At 30.1% G+C, this 21,772-nt stretch overlaps 2 protein-coding genes across 2 annotated transcripts; both read right to left on the bottom strand.

The window, feature by feature from the left end:
- Positions 1-1,856: 1,856 nt before the first annotated feature.
- Positions 1,857-4,952, bottom strand: LOC134687808 (uncharacterized). Its single transcript, XM_063548264.1, has 2 exons — positions 4,532-4,952; positions 1,857-2,278 (listed from the first exon to the last, which is right to left on the bottom strand). The coding sequence occupies exons 1-2, from the start codon at positions 4,950-4,952 to the stop codon at positions 1,857-1,859; spliced, it is 843 nt and encodes a 280-aa protein (XP_063404334.1).
- A 16,095-nt stretch (positions 4,953-21,047) lies between these two features.
- Positions 21,048-21,452, bottom strand: LOC134687807 (complement C1q-like protein 4). The gene has a single exon (XM_063548263.1). The coding sequence runs from the start codon at positions 21,450-21,452 to the stop codon at positions 21,048-21,050; it is 405 nt and encodes a 134-aa protein (XP_063404333.1).
- Between the last annotated feature and the right edge of the window lie 320 nt (positions 21,453-21,772).

Raw genomic sequence — 21,772 nt, 5'->3', positions numbered from 1 at the left:
ATGCGTCTGTCCAAATTCAGAAGCCTGTATTTTAATTGTTGTCGTTAGATAGTTAATGTCTTTCAAATTTGTTTTTCGTAAATTGTTTTATTATAAACAGGGCGTTAAATATTTATAAAAAATGTAGATAATTAGTTTCCTCAGTTCAAACATTTCATGTTTTTGTTGCGAGTCCTTTCATAGTCGAATATACGGTATAGATCTTTCTCATTGTTGAAGAATGTATATTGCCTATAATTGCTAACACTCACTTAATATTTGAACTTTCGAAGATGACAGTTGCATTATCAACTATACTATAACTCTTTATTTTTGTGTGCATTGTTAACGGTCCAAAGTACGTGGTTCAATATCAATAAATGACTCAAAATAAAATATAATCTTTTGATTTAGAATATGCTCAATAGCTATATATATATATCATGGGTTCGAATCCCGGCGAGGGAAGAACCTAAAATTTGCGAAAGCAAATTTACAGATCTAACATTGTTGGGTTGATGTTTAGACGAGTTGTATATATATATATATATATATATAAGTCTATAAAAGGACCAACCAGCAAATTTACTATGTACCGGATCGTCTAGAATAGGCGATACTATGCAGATAAGGAAAAAATTATATCAGTCTAAAGATTTGCACAACGGTACTGATATAAGGTGTTATTAAACGAAAATGTTGTTATAAAATCGTGTTGACAAATATTTCGGCTCAACAGATGGCCTTCTTCTTGTGTCACAAGTTTTAACAATACTTGTTTTTCGTAAATTGTTTTATTATAAACAGGGCGTTAAATATTTATAAAAAATGTAGATAATTAGTTTCCTCAGTTCAAATATTTCATGTTTTTGTTGCGAGTCCTTTCATAGTCGAATATACGGTATTGTTAAAACTTGTGACACAAGAAGAAGGCCATTTGTTAAGCCGAAATATTTGTCAACACGATTTTATAACAACATTTTCGTTTAATAACACCTTATATCAGTACCGTTGTGCAAATCTTTAGACTGATATATATATATATATATGTGCAGCTTTATCATGGTAGAACATGTTAAGGGCTTAATGGAGAACTGTTGACTCGAAAGATTTTTTCATTGTGTATGTTCATGATTTTTTTCATTTTTTTTTCAATGTGAAGCAACGTTTACCGTTTTTTTTTTTAGATTTCAGTTTCATAATCTTTTTGTTCAATTATCTCGATAAAAAAGCAAACATAAAACATCGTCGATGAGTATTTGCATTTATATTTCAAATAACACAGTTGAACAAATAAATTAATATCTTTTAAATGTACAACTGTAATTTAGAATTTTTGTTCAGTACTGTCACCGGTTTTAGTTTATAACTAGCATTTTCGACTCTATCATTAGAAATGTGAATTTTGTTATGTTTTTGTTAACTAGGTGTCCCGCTAAAAATTCCAATTATTTGTTCGCGCATCATTATAAATATTATTAAATTTGATGCGACTGTTGTATAAGTGAGAGATTTAACGCTTTAAAAACAAGGTTTTATCCACCATTTTCTACATTTGAAAACGCCTGTACCAAATCAGAAATATGACAGTTCTTGTCCATTCGTTTTTGATGTGTTTTGTCGTTTTATTTTGCCATGTGATTATGGACTTTCCGATAAGATTTTCCTCTGAGTTCAGTATTTTTGTGATTTTACTTTTTTCTTAGTATTCAAAATACCGTTTTGTCCGTCGTAGCTATTACCTGCAGTGCAGAGTTTTAATACACACAGACGGATAAAAAGGAAGTAACAAAAATTCTAAATGAAAACACCAGTATCGATATAACTCTTTTTAAATACGTTAAATATAGGAAATAGAAATCCATTTCTGTGTGTAGCTACGCAACACTGTGTCCAGAAAATGTAACGTGTATTTCGCTGTCACTATAGATCATATCAGAATAATAAGTACCATGATAACCCGCAATGTATACTTCGTCTCCCTTCTGTAGACTGAATACGACATCAAATGTCCCAGTCTTGTAACCGTCACCGGTGATATAACTTCCAGATGCAACCACCTTATTGTGATAAAGTCTAGAATAGAAGCTTCCGTCAGTATTAGACAGAATAAGGCCAGTAATGTGGTAAAGTCCAGCCCGTGGAGCTGTAAATACTCCTGTGATTGGATCATATCCATTTCCTACATTGGTCCAGACTTTATCAAATATAACTTTCCGACCTTGTTGAAGAGTTAAAGGACTTGTCCGATATGCCGAGAAAGCAATTGGGTCTCGTTTCCTTACCATTTCTTCATAACCTGAATAAGCACGATAGGTAATTAATATATGACAGATATATAAGGCAAACAGTCAATGTTATTGTATATGTCTTATATGATGATGCATGAGTTATATGGTTAATTGTCAAATAGTTCATTCAGGTGAATAGTGATATTATTGTAAAACACATACAATGCGTTTCAATTATTGGTATGCTGTGTTAGTGTTCGGGATTTAATTTGTTAAAAACTGTTTTTGTTCATTTCATCAATGAAAAAAAACTACACAACTAAGACATGTTATATGATATTCTTTTTGGACATAGAACTATTTTCACTATTCCATGTCGAAAATCAATAGAAAGAACAATTATATATATAAAAAAAAAAATCAGCTTGTATTTGGTGTTTACTCGTACAACATGTCACAATATTCAGTTAATTTTCGAAGTACTTAAAGACTAATAGTTCTTGACAACTAAAGTTGTTTGACCATAGTTGTATGTTGTTGTTGTATCATAGACATATACCACACATCTTCATTTTTTTTTATATAAATACACGTTAGTTTACTTTTCACAACCACTTATGGACGATTGTTTTTTAATTCCTCTTTCTGTAATGATGCTGTATTTTGATTGGATGAGAGAAATGGTATTTTTCACAAATCTCACATCAATGTTAAGATTTTTGTTATATCATTCGCCTGCAGGTGAATTTTCATTAGGGAATTTCCTGTGCCGAGGTATTTGCTAGTTAAGACTAAGGCAGATGGAAACTGCCATTTCTAAAATCAATTGGACTTTCAAAAACCTCTAGACCTTTCGTTTAGAATGATACACAGAAAATTCATCGGAATTTAACAATTTTAACAGTCTTACAAGGGCTATTTTTCTTTAATCAAAATTATGTTTGTCTTCTTCTAGATGTGTTTCATTCTGAATATTTTACACATACAAGCAAACAGATTTAAAATTTGACAAATTCACACTGGAATGTCTTCATCAGACATGTTAGATTTAAAACAAAAAATAACTTAATGTTGTATTTGAGAAACGGTTTGCTTATATTTTCAAAGTTTTCAAGTATAGTATAGAAATAAAACTTATCCGAGAGAGTGATAGAGCAGACTGTTTCCATGCGAATTTTGTAAAAATTTGAAACGTTTATTTGTTTGTGTGTAAAATATTATAAATGACGGACAATTATTTTTCTATAGTCTTATAAACCCAAAAATCAGGTTAAGAAAAAAAGTTTAATTCTAGAATTTTTTGGCTTTTCAGAGGTGTACATCCTTAAGACATGATTTATTTCGTATTGAAAAAAAATACAGTTGAAATAATAAAAAAATTAAAACAATATTTTTTATTCCATTTATTATACTGAATGTTCTGTTCTTATTGTCTATTACATTTCAAATTTGAAAAACGCTGTACATAATAATCTTTCGTATTTTATGAAGAACATTTAGAGTATTTGCTAATACTAAAGATAGATTAGGATTCTCTGAAAATCTGTCGGAAAAAACCTAGTTTTTCTTAATTTTTTTGATAGACCGGGATATAGTGTTTTTGGTTTCTGAGATAAACTTGGAATTTCTCGAATTTGAATTAAGCTGCGAAAATCTAATATCAACTGGGATTTTATGAGAAAAATGTTTAGTTTATCTGATATAAACCGTGATTGTCTGAGAAAAATCTTAGTTGATCTGATATAAACCGGAATTATCTTAGAAAATCTTAGTTTATCTGAGATAATATAAGATTAGGTAATATAATTGGCTAAGTCGACCCATTGCTATGGGACATGAATTATGATTATAATTTTTAATTCATTTTTTTTTACAAAGAATTGAAAAGATGAAAAAAAAAATATTTGCTGTGTGTTATCGTTCAACATGCATGTGATATAAGTCCTTGGAATAGGATTTTTTCCATTATCTAGATTAGCAAATTCGTATTTTATTTGTCTTTATTAAAACAACTTTAATTCGGCAAACAGTACGATCTAATTACGAAACTATTATTTTAAAATATAGATAGATAACATACATTCATAAGTTGATTTTTAGTTTTAGCTAGATGCTAACGTTTCAAATGTTCCTACATGAGTATGTGTAATCTTATCAAAACGGAAATGACGATTACTAAGTAGAGATTACATTCTCACGTAGGTGTCTTTTTAAAAAAAAGACATATCTGAACATCAAACGTATATGTTAATGTATTTGTTCTTCACGGTGGATTAATTGGTAAGAGCAGTTTATTATAATATTTAGTATATAAGTCATACCTTTCTGTAGATTCACAATTAAATCATGTAACGTCTTGTTAGAATTACTTCCAAAGTTTTCCACAATCTGATGATACGAGGAATTGAATCTTTTCTGCTCTCGCTGAAGAGTGCGCTGCATTAACTCCGTAAGACTTTTCCTTTTCTTTTCAGCTTCAGTGAACACTTCGATTGTTGAAGACAAAGATCTCAGCAAAGAATTCATATGATTTCCATAAATTTCAGTTTCGTTGTTGGCCTGAGTTTTAAAATGTTCCACAATTTCCTGGTACGATTTATTAAATCTTGTTTGATCCCGTATCTGAGCATCTTGAAATGATTGAACAAATGTCTCTGTTTGTTTCTTAGCATGGCTTATTTCATTTAACTTAGCAGTAGCTAACTTTTCCCTAATGTCCATTTTCTCCTCCAATATTTGCATCCTATGTTCCAGTCGCACAAGTTTTTCAAGTACTTTTTCTTCAAAATGAAATTTCGAACAGGAAAGTGAAGACTCAAATTCTGATCCAATCGAACTTGATGAAGCCCTAACAAACGATAAGCTAAGCAAAATAATTAGAGTTCGAACGATATCCATATTTCCTACACTTTTTTCCATTTCCTAAATAAAAAAAATCTGTTTTACTCTCGTTTATATAGCTGATAATGATATATGAAGAAACATCTGGTGCCTTTGGTTCTATCCCCTGTTTCTGGTGAAAACAATTTCACTGAACTTCTTTTTACGCCCCTTTAAACTTTATGAATATTCTATCTTGTTTTTTTATCAAATTGTTTAGAGTTAACCAACGACGAAAGTTATAACTTGTACCTTGGATACAATTACACGTCATTATCTTTTTTAGTATACGATACAAATGCGTTTTTACATAATGCTTTATAAATGAAAATAGATAATATCTTTTACATAATAATTTGTATGTTTCCCATTTGTTAGAGGAAGGAACAATGTGTTGGCATACATGTATTTAATGTGTTCAAACTAGAAGTTACATGTTCCCGTATATCAAACATTTTGTGAATATTCAGAACGATGCGACATAAACAAGGTTCATGAGTTCTGATGATTCATGGGGTTGACAGTTCTATGTTGGATATGGTTAATAATTCTGTCTTCCAAAAAGGACTCAGATGACCCTGAAAAGCATCACAATTTAGTGCATAGTGTACATGTTTATCTATTGTTATAAATATGCATAATATCTGATAAAATTAGTAGATTTAGCGTACAAAACAATCCATATATTTGAATAAATTAACATTCTTGTATAGTGTAGAATTGTTTTAACGTGATAAAGTTTTGATTAGAACATGTAGAAAAAATTGCTAGCTCTTTCTGTGATAAATGTTTGATAACTCTGGTTGATTTTCCCAACATTCTATCATTTTGTGGATATAATATAATTCGGTTTTCATTTATAGTCTTTTAAAAAAAATATTTCAAATGTTTTACGTAGGTTCCAATTGTAATTTAAAAGTGGCAGATTAGTTATAACTTTAGTGAAAATATCCAAATTACAATTAAGCACTAACCTGATGTTAGAAAACAGTGCTATAGATCAAAGACTTACAAAAAAACAATGTTTTAAAGCTTTTATTTATTACATCTATTTATGATAGACGTTTTCATGTCAAAGTTAGACCTTCTATCTATCATTGATTCATATTATAGCAAGTCATTATATTATTTAAAGTTCAAATAACTGGAGCAGAATGGTAAGTATTACTTTTTAATTCAGAGCATTTATTTCATACCAACCAGCTGCTAACAACCTTTCACTTGAGTTGTTTTACCATTTCATCAGTTTGTTCCTTCAGTTCAAATATTTTTATAACCAATTGACAAAAGTATATGCATATACAAAATCAAGTAGTACTTCTTAACATAAGAGTATGGACGTTTGGTAATGTATAGCACCTAGAGATACAGTACTCCTTCTTCCCTTTATTGTTCAGAATGCATGGCATTCTCCGAAAATTAAACAAGATAAATTATTCAACACATGATTCAATGCGGTCTGACCTAATTGTGTATTTTTTTCAGTCAAGAAAACGCCTCCAAATATGATGAGTATTTTTTATCGGACAAGTGAAGGCAATGTTGCCATATTTCCATATAGATATAAAAAGATGTGGTATTATTGCAAATGAGACAACTCTCCATCCAAGTGACAATTTATAAAAGTAAACCATTATATGTCAATTTAACGCCTTCAACACAGAGACTTGGCTCACACCGAATTGCAAGTTATGAAGGGTCCAGTGTAAACCCATTCCAACGAGAAAACCAACGGTCTAATCTATATAAAAACTGAAAAAAACACTCATAAAACACATAAACAGACGACAACCACTGACCATAAGAATCCTGTGAACATAGTAGGAAGTGGCAATCCATTCTAAAACCATAAATAATTTGTCCTTTCTCAAATTATCTCAATATACCAAGCTATTGAATTAATTTTCTCAATAAAACAAGTCAACTGAAAAGGGAATTCACACCGGGAATGTGGTGAACAGCGTATTCAAAGTATTGAAAAGATAATAATTGTTATTAAAAATTAGGTCTTATTTTTCAAGTAAAACACACTTTGAGGAATTAGGAGTTCTTATTACGTAACCTGTTTGTTGCATGTGTATGTTCTTATCTTAATCAGTGAAAAACATATGTATCACTTATCTATCGACCACTTCAACTTGGTAGTTTGTATAGTTATTTACAAAAACTTGCATTTGAAATCCTAATAAAAGCTAACACTATACAGGTCGAACAAAACTCTACGGTTTATTCTGTTTTGTTAAAATGATTGCTGTAGTTTATTCTTTAACTTTTACTTGAAATATCTTCAACGCAATCCAATGTGATATATCTTATTCCAATTTTTGCTACCGTAAATCAGATATTATAATTATACTGATCATAGCGAAAGATGGGTCTTCCTGCTACTCGATTTTATGTAAAGATAAATTATGATTAATACAAAATGATCAAGTAAATGAAAGGCATTTGTTGCACACACGACATATAGCTAGAAATTTATTAGATGGTTCAATATGACAAATATATGGCCAAAGATATTGTAAAAAATCAAGCAACATAACAGAGAAACACAAAATCTTAAATACAGCAATACAAAACTAAGATCAAAACAATGATAACCATACATCTTAATTTCGTTTATCATGGATATTTTGTAAACCTTCTTGATTTCCTTATGATGTGTCAACTTCTTAGCATGTTTCGATGTGTCTTAAAAAAACTTCACTGAAGCACCATAAGATACATCGTACGTCAAAACATACAAATTTATATATTGTACTGCTGTACCCGTCACCCCACCCACTCCCCAATAAAACCAAACTAAAATATAATTCAACAAATTTTAAAATGAATTCACTATCTAATAAAAAAAAAAAAACACCGCAAAGTTGGATATGATTATGTCTGTCAATGTTTTTATTGAATTATTGTTTAATGTAAACAGTATATACCATGTTAACGTTCAGTATGTTTTTAATCATATAAGCATTTGCGTAAAATTGGTCAACATAAAATTGCAAAGTGCTTTGATATTTTCACTATTTGTTCCTAATATCTAGAAAAAAAGTCGACCTGAAATTAATACATTGATTTCACAATATCAATTTTTAATATACCAAATGCATTCTGTGCGACTTTTTGTGTATTTCAGAAAGAAAGAACACAAAGTGTGAATTGTCAAAAGAAAGAAAACAAACTGTTAATTTCAGAAAAAAACCAACGCAAAACGTGTTCTTCCGTGTTTTGTATTTTTTTCAGAATTGCCTTTGCTGCAAAATGGGTTTAATGTTTGTACAAAGAAGACCATTGGATCTAAAACAAAAAAAAACCTATCAGACTTGTCCATTTACACTATCTGTAGGAAACATTATGAATAAAGAAAATGGCTATTAAATCTGTTATTATTTCTGTTTTATATTAGTTTAATCACAAATCTACAGTCAATTACATTTTTAAAAAAACCCTCAGAATAAATAGAATAACAACACAGCTAGCATGGCGCCAAGAAATGAGAGACTGTTTAAAAATAACATTAAGCCTTTTGAAATATTTGTTTTAATAATAATGAGTTAACCAAGAGAAGAATCAGTGTCAATAAACAAGAAAATGAAAGAAAGAAAGGAATATTCATAAACAAAATAGTTTGTAAATAATGTAACAAGGACGTTGCGGAGGATGAAATTGAATTCCGTATTCAATGCCAGTCATTAGAACTGAAACGTCCAGATTCCTTTGAAATTATTGAAGAATCATTAGTTAATCATATGATGATAAAGTTGAAACATCTTTTTATTAAAAACATCAGTTGAAAAAAAGGATAATTAATAGAACATGAATGATCTGCCAGATCTTCCTTCAATAATAGAAAGTTACTGATCGTGTTAACTCACACCTTATCTGTGGGAAAACACTGTGTTGGTTATTTAATGTAATTTTTAGATAAAAAAATCAAACACAATTATTTAAATACTTTAATTCTAAAAAAAAGTGTTGTCTTTGAATTTAAAAATATTATTTAAAACATATGTACAATCATCATATCATTATGATATTGATAATCATTGAATTTATTTTCGATGAATTATTTTGTAAAAAAACTTTACAAATAGCTATAAGTATTTTATGCCTTTAGTGTTTTTGTTATTTAATTGTGTGATGTGTGTCAATCAGATGGGTCGAACCCTTTTCATCTTTTTTTGTTAAAGTTCTTACGTTGTGCAAACACTGTACACGATAACTAAAAAGGGATATAGTGTTTGTAGACATGTTCACCCCGAAAAAAATCAGCATGTGGATGTCACAAGGAGGCGGTATTTTCATGGTTTTTCTTGGTTGCTGTCTATCATGTTTTCATTCAATATTGTTTTGTACACTAGTTATTTGTTTTTTATTGTTTGATTTATTCTACGTTTTGTCATGTCGGGCGGGGCCTTTTATAGGTTCGTGATATTTCTATATAGAATATATATTTTAATTATAAATGATTGCCGTCTGTTATTTTTGTTGTTTATTGAGGGCGTTGGTGATCTCTAGTTTTTTTTCATATTTTATCATCACGAGGTATGGTTTACTATATGTTATTCGTTTGTTGACGACAGTATTTTGACCAGTAATTCGCAATTAATATCACATCTCCAGTTAAAGAAGGTTATCGATATCTGATTCCATCGTTAAAACACAAAGCATGCAACGTTATAACACTAAAAGCAATTGTATTTCCAGGAATGTCAATTCCTATAGGTAGCATTTCTGTAAAAAATGACAATGCAATTTACCATAGGAACTCCTTTTACGGCTTAAACTGTACGCCTTTTACTACGAAATTTTGAAAAAAAATCGGATACTTGAATGCAAAGTTCATATTCACTACTATTTTTTTCAAAGGTCAAAATATAGGTCCGTGTGACATTAAACGTTTAATGCCCCGTAATTCTAAGAGTTTAAATTTACACTAAATTTCTTAACAACCCCGGCCTTAACTGTAAGATTACCACAGATTTCAATATAAAGCATTTGCATATGTTTATTTACTGGTAACATTTCAAAGTTATGTCTCTATGAAATGAAACATAGAGATCATAACTGGAAACCAAGATGTAAATAAAATTAATTATTTATGAATATTACATATTTCCCCAAAAAGGCTTTTTTTGAGCTGTGTTTACACAGTACAACCTATAAATTAAAAGTTTAAAAGTTAACAAATTCATATTAACAGGATTTTTTAATTCACTACAAGCTGAAAATTGAAGAAAGCAGATTATGCGATTTTATTTTTATTCTTTGCAATCTTATATCCAGAAAAGGTAATGTATTTATCACTGTTACTATAGATTGTATAACTTCCAGAACTCTCAATGTGTACTTATGTGTAAAAATGTTCCTGTCACTATCGCCAGATAATAAACTTCTTGTTATCCGCAATTCGTTGTGGTGAAGGTACAAATCGAGAGTACTTCCAGAAGATGGCATTACAACGGCAGTAAAATGGTTAAGAGCCGGGCGTGGAGCTTTGAATATCCCTGTACTTGGTTCATATCCTTCCCTACATTGGTCAATATTCCATCAAATATCACAATTTCCTTGGATGGCAATGCTTGTGAACTTGGCCGGTAAGCTAAGAAAGCAACTGTTTCTCTTTTCGTTAGCATCTCGTTGAAATCTGAATGATAAAAGAAATATGTAGTTGTTTTAGATGTATTATAAGAAAAACAATAAGACAACTAAGAAAAAAGGAAAAGTTTATTTATTATTTGTTTCTGTCTTCTTCGAATATTTCATAACATAATATTGTAATCGGTATATGTAATAGATATGATATGCGCAGCATAACTAAAATTGTGTGATTAAATTACTTACATATTTTGTTTTCTATAATGATTTTTTGTTTGTTTGTTGCGCCTTTTTGGTTTTGCTTATGTCTTTTAAACAGCATGACAAAAATAAAAGTAATCGTTAAATAATTCACCAATTATAATCTTATTTTCATATCAATGAATACTTGAGTTGCATTGGTCAAACATATTTTTTTTCCTTGATTTACATTCCGATTAATCTTGTTTCCAAAATTTCTTTCGTGACCTTCACTGAAATCTATTGATGCGCAATACACATGCATCCAGGAATCCCGGGATTTTCAGTTAATTGAGTTTGAAAAACAGTTGTTTCTATTCCAATGCATATTAGCTAAAAAATGTGTAATATTGAAGTTTTTAAATATTCCGCGAAATTTCATAAATGATTTATCAGATTTATGTCATGGCAAAACACAACGTCTTACGAATGAAACTGATAATTCACAAACTGAATACCCTCTTGAAGATATTTGCGATTTTTAATTGACATTCTTTTGTATGATGGCTACTTTATTAACCATCAAATGCACAATTGACAGGTCGAAACTAGGGTTTTTTTGTTTTTTTTTATAGATGTACTAGAATACAAACAGCTGTTTTGTATTTGTTATTCAATTTCAATTTGCTGAAAATGCATAGATCACAGCATCATTTTGTATCGCGCATGAATAGTGACAAAATTCCAACTGATCAATTCGTTTCAAGCATTTTTTACATATGCAAATCATATTATTTACGTTATTGAAGAAGAAAAAACGAATTACTTGAATTTTGAAAGACAATATAGTGATTTTATCATTGTAATAATTGGTATATAAAAGAGCTGGTAGATGCAGGTTGCTATGTGCAAATCATATATCCACTTTGAAAAAATCAAAACAAAAATCGATAAATAAATTATTATCATTCCGTCCATGATTTTAAGTTAATGGAGGCAAAGTATTAACCAAATTCGTCTGAAATCAACTTACTTTTCTGTTGTTGTAAAATCAATTCCTGCAATGTCTTATTAGATTGAACTTTGAAGTTTTTCACAATCGCATCATATGAAATATATACCCGTTTTTGTTCTTCGTGTGAATCACGCTGCATTGATTCCATTTTTCGTTTCCGTTCCTTTTCAGCTTCAATTCATGTCTGATTTTTCAAAGACAAAGAATCAAACAAAGAGTCCATCTTTTCTCCAAATAATTTTGTTGTTTGATTGAGTTTTAAAGATATCTACAGTTTCTTTGTAAGAATCGTTAATTCTCGTTGTTTATCGAGCATTGTTTCTGTTAAAATTGCCGTTTCTTTCTCAATCTCGTCCATTCGTTTCAATTTCGTAGACATTGAACTTTCCATCGTTTTCATCTTTTCCTCGAATAATTCCATTTTATGCTCTTATCGTACTAGCTTTTCCAAAACTTTTTCTTCAAAATGAAATTTTGAACAGGTCAGCAAAGTTTCAGACTCCGAACTAATTGAACTTGTTAATGTCGTTATGACTGATAAACATAAAGCAAACAGTCGAAAGACAAACATATTGGCTTCTTCTTAAAAAGTATATGATCTCAATGGAAAAGTTACTGTAATATATACATGATGCAAAAAAGATTTAAACTATATCTTTCCTATCAGTTTTTCTGATCTAAAAGAACTGCTTATAATTTGTTTATCTTGTTGTATAGATTGTTAACTGCATGAAACTGACAGAATGTTGGTATACCGTACACATGTTTTAATGCATACTGTTTGCATTTGTGTAAATACTATTCTTAACTTTTATGAACCATGCAGAATTATTATTACATTTTAAATTACCAAAGAAAATATGATTTATAGATCACTAACAAAATTAAGCCGTTTTGTCATATTTAAAGAAAAAAAAACGTCATTAATATCATGCTGGTGTTCTGAAGTCTTTTTAAGTATCAAACATATGTTTTATTTTCTGTTTAATTCTTGAAAATTGTGAAATGTATTAACTATTTTAAAAGTAGATATACAAAAACCATACACGATTCTTATACACACACAAATATGTGAAACATGAAACTACAAAATATTTGACTACTCTAGCAACAAATTAATCCACAATAAATTACATATACATGTACAAGTTTGTAGAAAAAAGAGAAAACTTGGTTAACAAATTTGCAAGAAAATGCGTAGAAAACGAAAAATAACATACACGCGCATTGTTAGAATGAGAAGTCAAGTTACTATTTAATCTGTATTGAAGTGAAAAATCACTGTGTAATGGGCTAATGTATGCATTCGTTTAGCTAAGACAATGTCGAGTTATGCATCTACTTTTGGACATTTCTAAAAATAAATATAGACAGTAACTATATAGTGTCTTTGAATATCAGCTGTATTTGTACGAGGATAGGAAACAAGGTGTATGCGAGCTATTAACGAGCTATTACACCTGTTTCGAACAGAGTACAAATACAGCTGATATTTAGGCACTAAACAGTTATTGTCTTTATCCAGCAATTCTGTATATTATTTGTGTTTTGAAAGACACACAAACACATGATTTGCATTTATTTTCGATTTGAAATCCCTTGAGGTGCGTGTAGTAATACGATTCAGTAATCACACATTCAGCTGAAGACGGTTTCGCAAAAAAAAAAAGAATATCGAATGGTCAACAACAATACATCGCTCAAAGTGAATTATTATCTATTTTAACAACTTATTTCAACAGTAAAAACAAATAACAAAACATTGTCCAATTTGAAACAGGAGTGTACGAGTTGTCCTACGCTTCAGACTCGACATTCACTTAACATGCATGCTAGAATGTACATAGTTGTTTTTGTTACACAATCATACACATTTTTAAAAGTTTTGAAAACGTGAAGTTGTCATCGTAGAAAAGACTGCTGTTCATGAGTGTATGGTATCAGAAAATTGGTGAGATTCTTATTGCTCTAAAGAAATGTTTGAAAAAATACAGAACGTATAAAAGTAATCGTTATACATTCGCAATTGATACGTCATTGGAATGCGATTTCAATACACATTCTGAGATCACACAGGTTCATACAATACTCAGTCCGGCAGTGGGTGGAGCTTTTAAGCGATATCTGTAAAGTATACAGATACATCATAGCGATATCTGTAGGACTGTATCTGTATAGTAGAACACTCAATTGCAGGATAAAAGTATCTTAAATATACTAATATACATGCTAATCACTTTAAATTGTATATGAAGTAAAAACTTAAATTTAAACAATATCTGAAAAACAAAATCCCGAAAATATATGCATCGCATTAATTAGCAAAATAGCAATAAGATATTGAATGCTTGCCATATCTCTTTGATATATGTCAAAATTATCAGAACTGGAACGTCACACTTGTCGAAAAAAAATATAAGCATGTTGAATCTAATTGGTTTGACATTTTGTTACGTCGTTTATAAAGAAATAGGCTTGGTAATGAGTTCTTTCATAGTATCACAACTATTTTGTTTTGAACCAGTATATTTCTGATTATAAAATAAGAGAAAACAATCATTATAATAGTAGCACACACAAGGGCTTATTAAGTAATTTTTAAATATAGAAGCACCAGAGAAAAAGTTTACCTGCAAACTGTGAATGATTCATACAATAGGTAATGTAATGTGTTCGGAGTAAACATTTGATAACGTCAAGCCTTCACTGGCTTTTTCTTTAAAATATTGAGAAATGAATACGCTATTATGAAATTTTAACAACTTATCTAATAGAACGAATGCAGCTGTTATATGATTAAATTGATGCAAATATAGCAGCTCCCCTGTAGAGTTAAGTGCTCCTGTAAAACAAAGAATTTTGATATATTTAACAAAATGGATGAATTTCAAATAGGTCAGACAACGAAGTTCAAGGCAATATACGAAAGACGAAATAATAATTTATTTTCACAATACATAAAAACATGATCTCAATAACGATAATAATTCTTTCAAAATCCATCAAATAAAAATTAAAGATAAAACTAACGAGAACTTTAAAACGAACAGAATCTATTTACAACAAGTAATGTGTAATCTTGAAACCGAAATGATTATACTTCAAAATTTCCCCTTAACATAATTGTAATTGTAATTTTCCTTTTTACGAAAATAAGAAGATTTTAAAGGGGGATAACACTCCATTAAGTTAACATAAACGGCGGACAAAGGTTGTTCCATGTAGACAATGTCAAAAATTCTTGAATGGAATCCACTTCAATCGATGGGATACTATTGTTATTGAACTTTATCATTGTGTGTTTTTTTTACACATATGGCAGAATATTTTCTGGACTAGACATTGTGAATATAGTTTATTTCAACAATGCCAGCGAGGAATACTACGAATCAGGGCAATGACGGGATTTTTTTCCCGGACATGTGTACTTTTATAAAGGATAAATGTAACGACATGAAGGACGATAATATGTCAGGTAATGAGACTAGGGAGGCTCTCAATGAACGCTTCATTAAGGAAAGTGATAAATTTCAGGATACGGAGAAAACCGCATTAAATGTAATGACACTGCTGATGCCCGTTTTAGATGTTTTTTCAGCCCGTAGGGATTGAACTTTAATGGTCCACGATACTAAAATCAACCGATTGCAGGTAGGAGTTCGTAACATCGAATACGTATACGCGAATGACGCTAGATCACAAGTCGAGGAAGAACCACATCAGAGTGACCGGTATACCGAAAGTGGAAGGCAATGAAGTGGTGAAATATGCTATAATGGCTTTAGCTCGTGCTATGAAGATTTTTTTGACTGGAAAGATCGGTGACGCCTATCAAACTGGTAAGAAAACCACAGGGAAAACAGGCAGGTGATCGTAAAGTTTGAAAACAGCACTGATCGTTTTTAATTCCTTGCTAGTAGGAAAGAACATAAAGACGTATATGTAAGCGAAGATTTGACACCGTTGTGTTTCAAACTCGTTCAATTGGTAAGAAAAAATGATGACGTCAAAAACGCATACACGCGTGATGGTAAAATTCATTGTTTTATGAAGAATGGTAGTGAAGAAGGTGGTGATCGCATCGCAACGACCTATTCAAACAAGGAATCGTGGATGTTGATTATAAAATTTTGGGACTTACTGAGCTGTAGGAGCGCGCGGGAGGGAAATGTCTAGACAGCGAGTCAGTGATGATAAATCTGTGATTCAAAAGGAAGTGCTTGAAAATGAAAATATCATGCAATTTAAAAATATCAAAATTTTAACCCGTAATGTGTGTGGTCTTGTCTCTAAGTTGAAAAACCCAGATTTTATTGAATCCATGTCTTTATATGATGTTATATGTCTCACTGTAATAGAATTGATCAATATGATGATGTTGAGGTTAATGGTTTTAAGCTACTACCCTCTGTTATAAGCCAAAAATGTACATCTAAATCAGGTAGTATTTGTGTTTATGTAAAAGAATATATATGCAACTATGTCCATGTAAGGGTCCCATTTACTTGCTCTAGTCATTGTGTATTATGGTTCACCATTGCTGATAAGCTATTGTTTCAAACAACTTTATTTGGGGTTGTTTATATCCCACCTGGTGGTAGTTTTAATAGTAGTGTTGACATGTTTAATGACATTGAAAATGTTATAAATTAATCAGATGTACAAGTTTGCTTACTTGGTGATTTCAATACACATTGCATCTGGTGAAAGAAAATTGGTACCGTTAATTTTTATTTTATTGTAGTAACTGTAATGAATATGTTGACATTGACAATAATATTCTTGACTTTTGTAATGTGTCAAATATTGAGCAAAGTCTTGTTAATAATTTACTTATATATTAGATGAATATGGTATCCCTGTTGTAAGACAATCTCAAGATAAGCATAAGGTTGATAAATATGGCAAACAATTATTAAAACTATGTAGAAGTTTAGAACTGTTCTTTGTTAATGGTAGAGTGGGTAATGACAGGGATATTGGGCTTACGACTTGTAAACATTCTGTTATTGATTATCACCAAATACATTTCGATCGAATGTTGATTTCAATGTATTGATATTTATTCCAATTCTTAGTGCTATTCATAAACCTATTTGTTTACATTTGTGTACAAATTTAACTTGTGTTGTTGATGTAGATTTTAATAACTCTAGTGTTAATGACAATGATATGGACAATACAAATGACTCTAACATTGTAATCATCTTGCATGGTGAATCAGAGTCTATTGTAAAACCAATATGGGCCAGAGACAGAGCACCAGTTTTCACGGAGAACCTAGACGATACCAGTAAAATGGTGTAAATGATTGTGTTAATATTATAAGGAGTGCGGCAAAACAAGCCAACATATTTGTTAAAATCAAAGATAAAAATGTTTAAAAAAATGTAACTCTCAATTTGTACGTCGTAAGAAGTATTTCAATAGTAATTGTTATGGAAAACATAACAATTATCGCAGGTCTAAGAAGTTTTACTATAGAGTACGTTCAACAATTAATTATGATGATTTTGTATGTAAAAGTAGAGACTACAAGAAAACTTTACAAACTTAATTTTACGAGTTTCAGAAGGCATTTATAAGTACATTGCGTGGTTTGCATACCACTGATACAAAGTCTTATTAGTCATTGTTAAACAAGGGCTGTGAGATAGGAAAAATATATCTCAGAAGGTTGCTCTTGGTTTATTCTTTAATCATTTTAAAAATTTGAATAATGTAGAAAATGATTTTGATGTTGTATTACCAGAAAATATTAGTGAGTATAATACTGTAATTAATCAGTCTATTTGTGAACAGGAAGTTGTAAATGCGATGAAGTCTTTGTAAAAAAAAAAAAGCATGTAGCGATGACATGATACTTAATGAATGTTTGAAACATGCAGCTTGTAAACTTATGCCTGTATTTTTGAAAATATTTAATATTGAATTTGAAAGTGGTATTATACCGGAATCATGGTCAAAGGGTTTTAACTACCCTATTTTTAAAAAGAAAGGTGATTCTGCAAATGCTGACAACTATAGAGGTATTACAATATTGAGTTGTTATGGAAAATTGTTTACATGTATTTTGAATAATAGATTGTTCAATTATTTGGAAAGTTTAGGATTATTATGCGAAGAACAGGCAAGCTTCAGAAAGGGGTATGGCACTGTTGACCATATCTTTAATTTAAAATGTCTCATTGATTTGTATTTATTTAGAAGAAAAAAATGTATTGTGCTTTTGTTGATTTTCGTAAGGCTTTTTACTCTGTTAACAGAATATTATTATGGCAAGAATTGTTACACAATGGTATGGAAGGTAAATTGCTGATTGTATTACAAAACTTGTATAAAAATGCAAAAGTTTGTGTAACATGTGTAAGAGATGGATCTAATTGTTCAGATTTTTTTGCATCTAAAATTGGTGTGAGGCAGGGTGAAAACCTGTTGCCCCTAATTTTTTTTAATTTTTCTTAATGATTTGACTGAGTTTATGTCACATGCTTATAGTGGTATGAATGATGTTTGTAATATGTTTCATTTACTGTTTGACAATGATGATATTGAAGTGTATTTGAAATTGTATCTGTTGTTATATATGCGGATGACACAGTCATTTTTGCAGAATCTGCAGTTGAGTTACAATCAGCATTGAATTCAATGTATTTATATTGTGAAACATGGAATCTCAAAGTTGATACTGAAAAAAAACAATGTTGTTATATTTTCTAAAAGTCAACAGGCCGATGATGTTCATTTTATAAATAAAAATTACCGTTTATCTGTTATTGATGAATTTCAATATAATTAAGGTATTGTATTTTCTAGAAAAGGTACTATTTATGTTAATAAATCTAGACTGGTTCAACAAGCCAGAAAAGCAATGTTTTATGAATTACGTAAGGCAAGAAAATTGTATTTACCTATAGATGTATTGTTACAACTTTTTGATGCTATGGTTGCCCCTATATTAAGGTACGGTGCAGAAGTTTGGGGGTATGAGAAAAATTATGTAATTGAATCACTGCACTTAGAATTTTGTAAGTATATAATGAAAGTTTAAAAATATACACCTAATTGCATTTTATATGGTGAACTAGGTAGAGTACCAATGTCTGTTAATATTAAAGCAAGAATGGTTGTTTTTTGGAAACGTATTGTTACTGGCAAAAAAGAGAAAATTTCTCGTACATTGTATGAAATGCTATATAAACTTGATTCTGGTAATGTTTATCACTCTAAGTGGTTGATTTGTGTAAAAGATATTATATCTGAATGCGGTTTTATTAATGACTGGAATAATCAATAAATAGATACAAACTGTCAGTTGTCCAAAATTGTGAAAAACTATTACCACAATTTGTTTGTAAGTGAATGGAAGGCTCAGATATTTGATACGTTAAAATGTTTAAATTATAGAATGAACAAGTCTGAGTTTGGTTTTGAAGAATATTTAACTACATTGCCTTTTGATCTAAGAATTAATTTGTGTACATATAGATGCAGTAGTCATAGGTTACCTATTGAATGTGGTAGATTTTATAGTATTGATAGTTCAGAAAGAATATGTGATTTATGTAACAGCAATGTGCTTGGAAATGAATTTCCTTATATATATATGATTGTACTTTCTTTAATGCTGAAAGGCTGAAATTTTTGCCTGCAGATATTTGTAAAGTTGAAAATACTATGAGATTCTCTAATTTAATGAACATCAAAGATAAATTAGTTTTTGTTAGCTTAGCAAAGTTCTGTAAAATTGTAATGTCAATTTATAAAATGATATTTACCTTCCCATTTATTCATGCATTTGTAAATATGTTTGTTCATGCATTATATCTTATTTGTTATTGTTATACTATCATGCCTTATGTGAGGCCTTAAATAAAATAAAATGTTTCAATGTTTCAACGTTTCAAAGACTCCAACAGAAAAATGACAAAAATTATATATATACATAATTATACAAGTGCACATTGATATTCGAAATATAAAAAAAAACATAAAAATCTAGGATACCTTGAGTTCTCCGAAAATGTAAGCACATCATGTGTCATGAGACGAATCTGTCGTGGTGTCAACATTTGACAAGTAAACCTCCGATGATAAGTTACATTAACCTTTCCATATTGTGTTCTTTCCTGACCCCGGGATAAGTAAATAAAAGTATCGCTTTAGTTAGTTAAATAATAGTAAATAGAAAAGTGTATATATGACAGTAAAAACTACAATTAAGTAGAGTAGGCTTAAATTTGAACTCAACAAAAAAACAAATAAATGCAATATTAATTAGATTATAAAATATGCTATATTCAAATTTTGTTTTTCAACGTACTATGCATTTGATAAAAAACGAAATGAACTTGTTTTTATATTACTTTTCTCATATATATATATATAGGGCGTTGATTTAATTTTACTTTTTGGAATTTTTTAGTTTTGACAGCAGGAGGGGAGCGATTCCCCCGACATATTTTTCGTATACAGATAAGTGACCTTAGTGTGACTCATCTCGTAATAATCCTGTGATCACAATACGCATGGATGTCCTTAAAATAAACTATTATCTGAATTAACATGTTAAACACGGGCTCAATTTCCATGCTTTTTGTTGGTGTTTTTTTTGTCAAGTGTTGACAAGCAGGTGACAAACGTTAAACTTCGGCTTTAAAACACGAACTTTAATTACCAGCCATATTTTCACAACAACACTAACCGATTAAAAAAAAATTGACGATTATACGAAATTTACACGAAACAAATGATAAATTCGTGCACAGAAGACTAGTAAGTTAATGATGTTTGTATGAATTGGTTCAAGAATTGAAAGAACATTATTTTTCACCGGTCACTCGTAACTTGACTTTAAATTCACTATTTGGTATGTGCTTTGATCATTGTCGAAGATCGTAACATTGTCTTGTTTTGTTTTAGCCTATCGCGAAAAGTAATTGAATAAGAATTTATACGACACCTTCTACTTTTATTTAAAAAAGACTACGATGATTGTTATACTACTTCTTGTTAAAATGCAAGCACCGATTTATACTTTGAATTAAAATGCATGTATTCCAGAAATGTCACTTACTTTTGGAAGTGTCAAAACAAACAATTCGTATAAAAGGATAAAATGTGTTTAAGCGGAATTAACTCTGCAAAAAATAATAATGAAAGATTTTTTAGTTTATGTGATTCTTTATCCCCGAAAATGTTACGTATTTATTACTGTTACTAACGATTGTTCGAATTTGATCACTGTCGATATAAACTTTGTCTCCCATCTGTAGATGAATAACAACATCAAATGTTCCGGTTTTAAAACCATCGCCAGTGAGATAACTTCGTGTCATCCGTACTCTGTTGTGATAAAGATTCAATCTAAGACTTTTCCCATCAGTTGAAATAACAACAGCAGTCAAGTGATAAAGACCTGGATTTGGAGCTTTAAATACCCCAATACTTCGTACATATCCATTCCCGACATTGGTCCATACTCCATCAAAAATTACTATTTCACCGTTTGACAAAGATTGTGAATTTGATCGGTAAGCTGAGAAAGCAACTGTATCTCTTTTTTCCAACATCCTTAATATCTGGAAAAGTGAAATATGTTTTTGTTTTAATTGCTTGATATGAAGATTAATATATAGGCCAGTCAAAATAATGAAGTCTTGTAGTTAAGTTTAACATATTTCACTCCCTTAAATATGCAAAAGGGATGAGTCACAGGTTAATTGAACTAATGAAGTCTTCTCTGAAAATTCATGTGAGATGTACATGATGTATTTCCAAATTTGTGTATCCATAGTTCGACCGTTATTGATAACATCAGATATAGATATCAGAAAATATAAACACTTCATGACAATTGATATAATTAATGACCCATTTATAATTTTACTTA

The sequence above is a fragment of the Mytilus trossulus genome, chromosome 10, assembly GCF_036588685.1.
Source record: "Mytilus trossulus isolate FHL-02 chromosome 10, PNRI_Mtr1.1.1.hap1, whole genome shotgun sequence".
NCBI classification, from domain to species: domain Eukaryota; kingdom Metazoa; phylum Mollusca; class Bivalvia; order Mytilida; family Mytilidae; genus Mytilus; species Mytilus trossulus.
Note: the sequence above shows the minus strand (reverse complement) of the source record. Positions and strands in the feature narration are given on the sequence as shown.

What these genes read in the sequence shown, in the direction of transcription:
- LOC134687808 (XM_063548264.1), bottom strand. Translation starts at nt 4,952, where the DNA reads ATGCAAATATTGGAGGAGAAAATGGACATTAGGGAAAAGTTAGCTACT. An exon ending in AATTGTGAATCTACAGAAAG is followed by an intron (nt 2,279 to 4,531) that starts GTATGACTTATA and finishes GTGCTTATTCAG; the next exon opens with GTTATGAAGAAATGGTAAGG.
- LOC134687807 (XM_063548263.1), bottom strand. Translation starts at nt 21,452, where the DNA reads ATGTTGGAAAAAAGAGATACAGTTGCTTTCTCAGCTTACCGATCAAAT.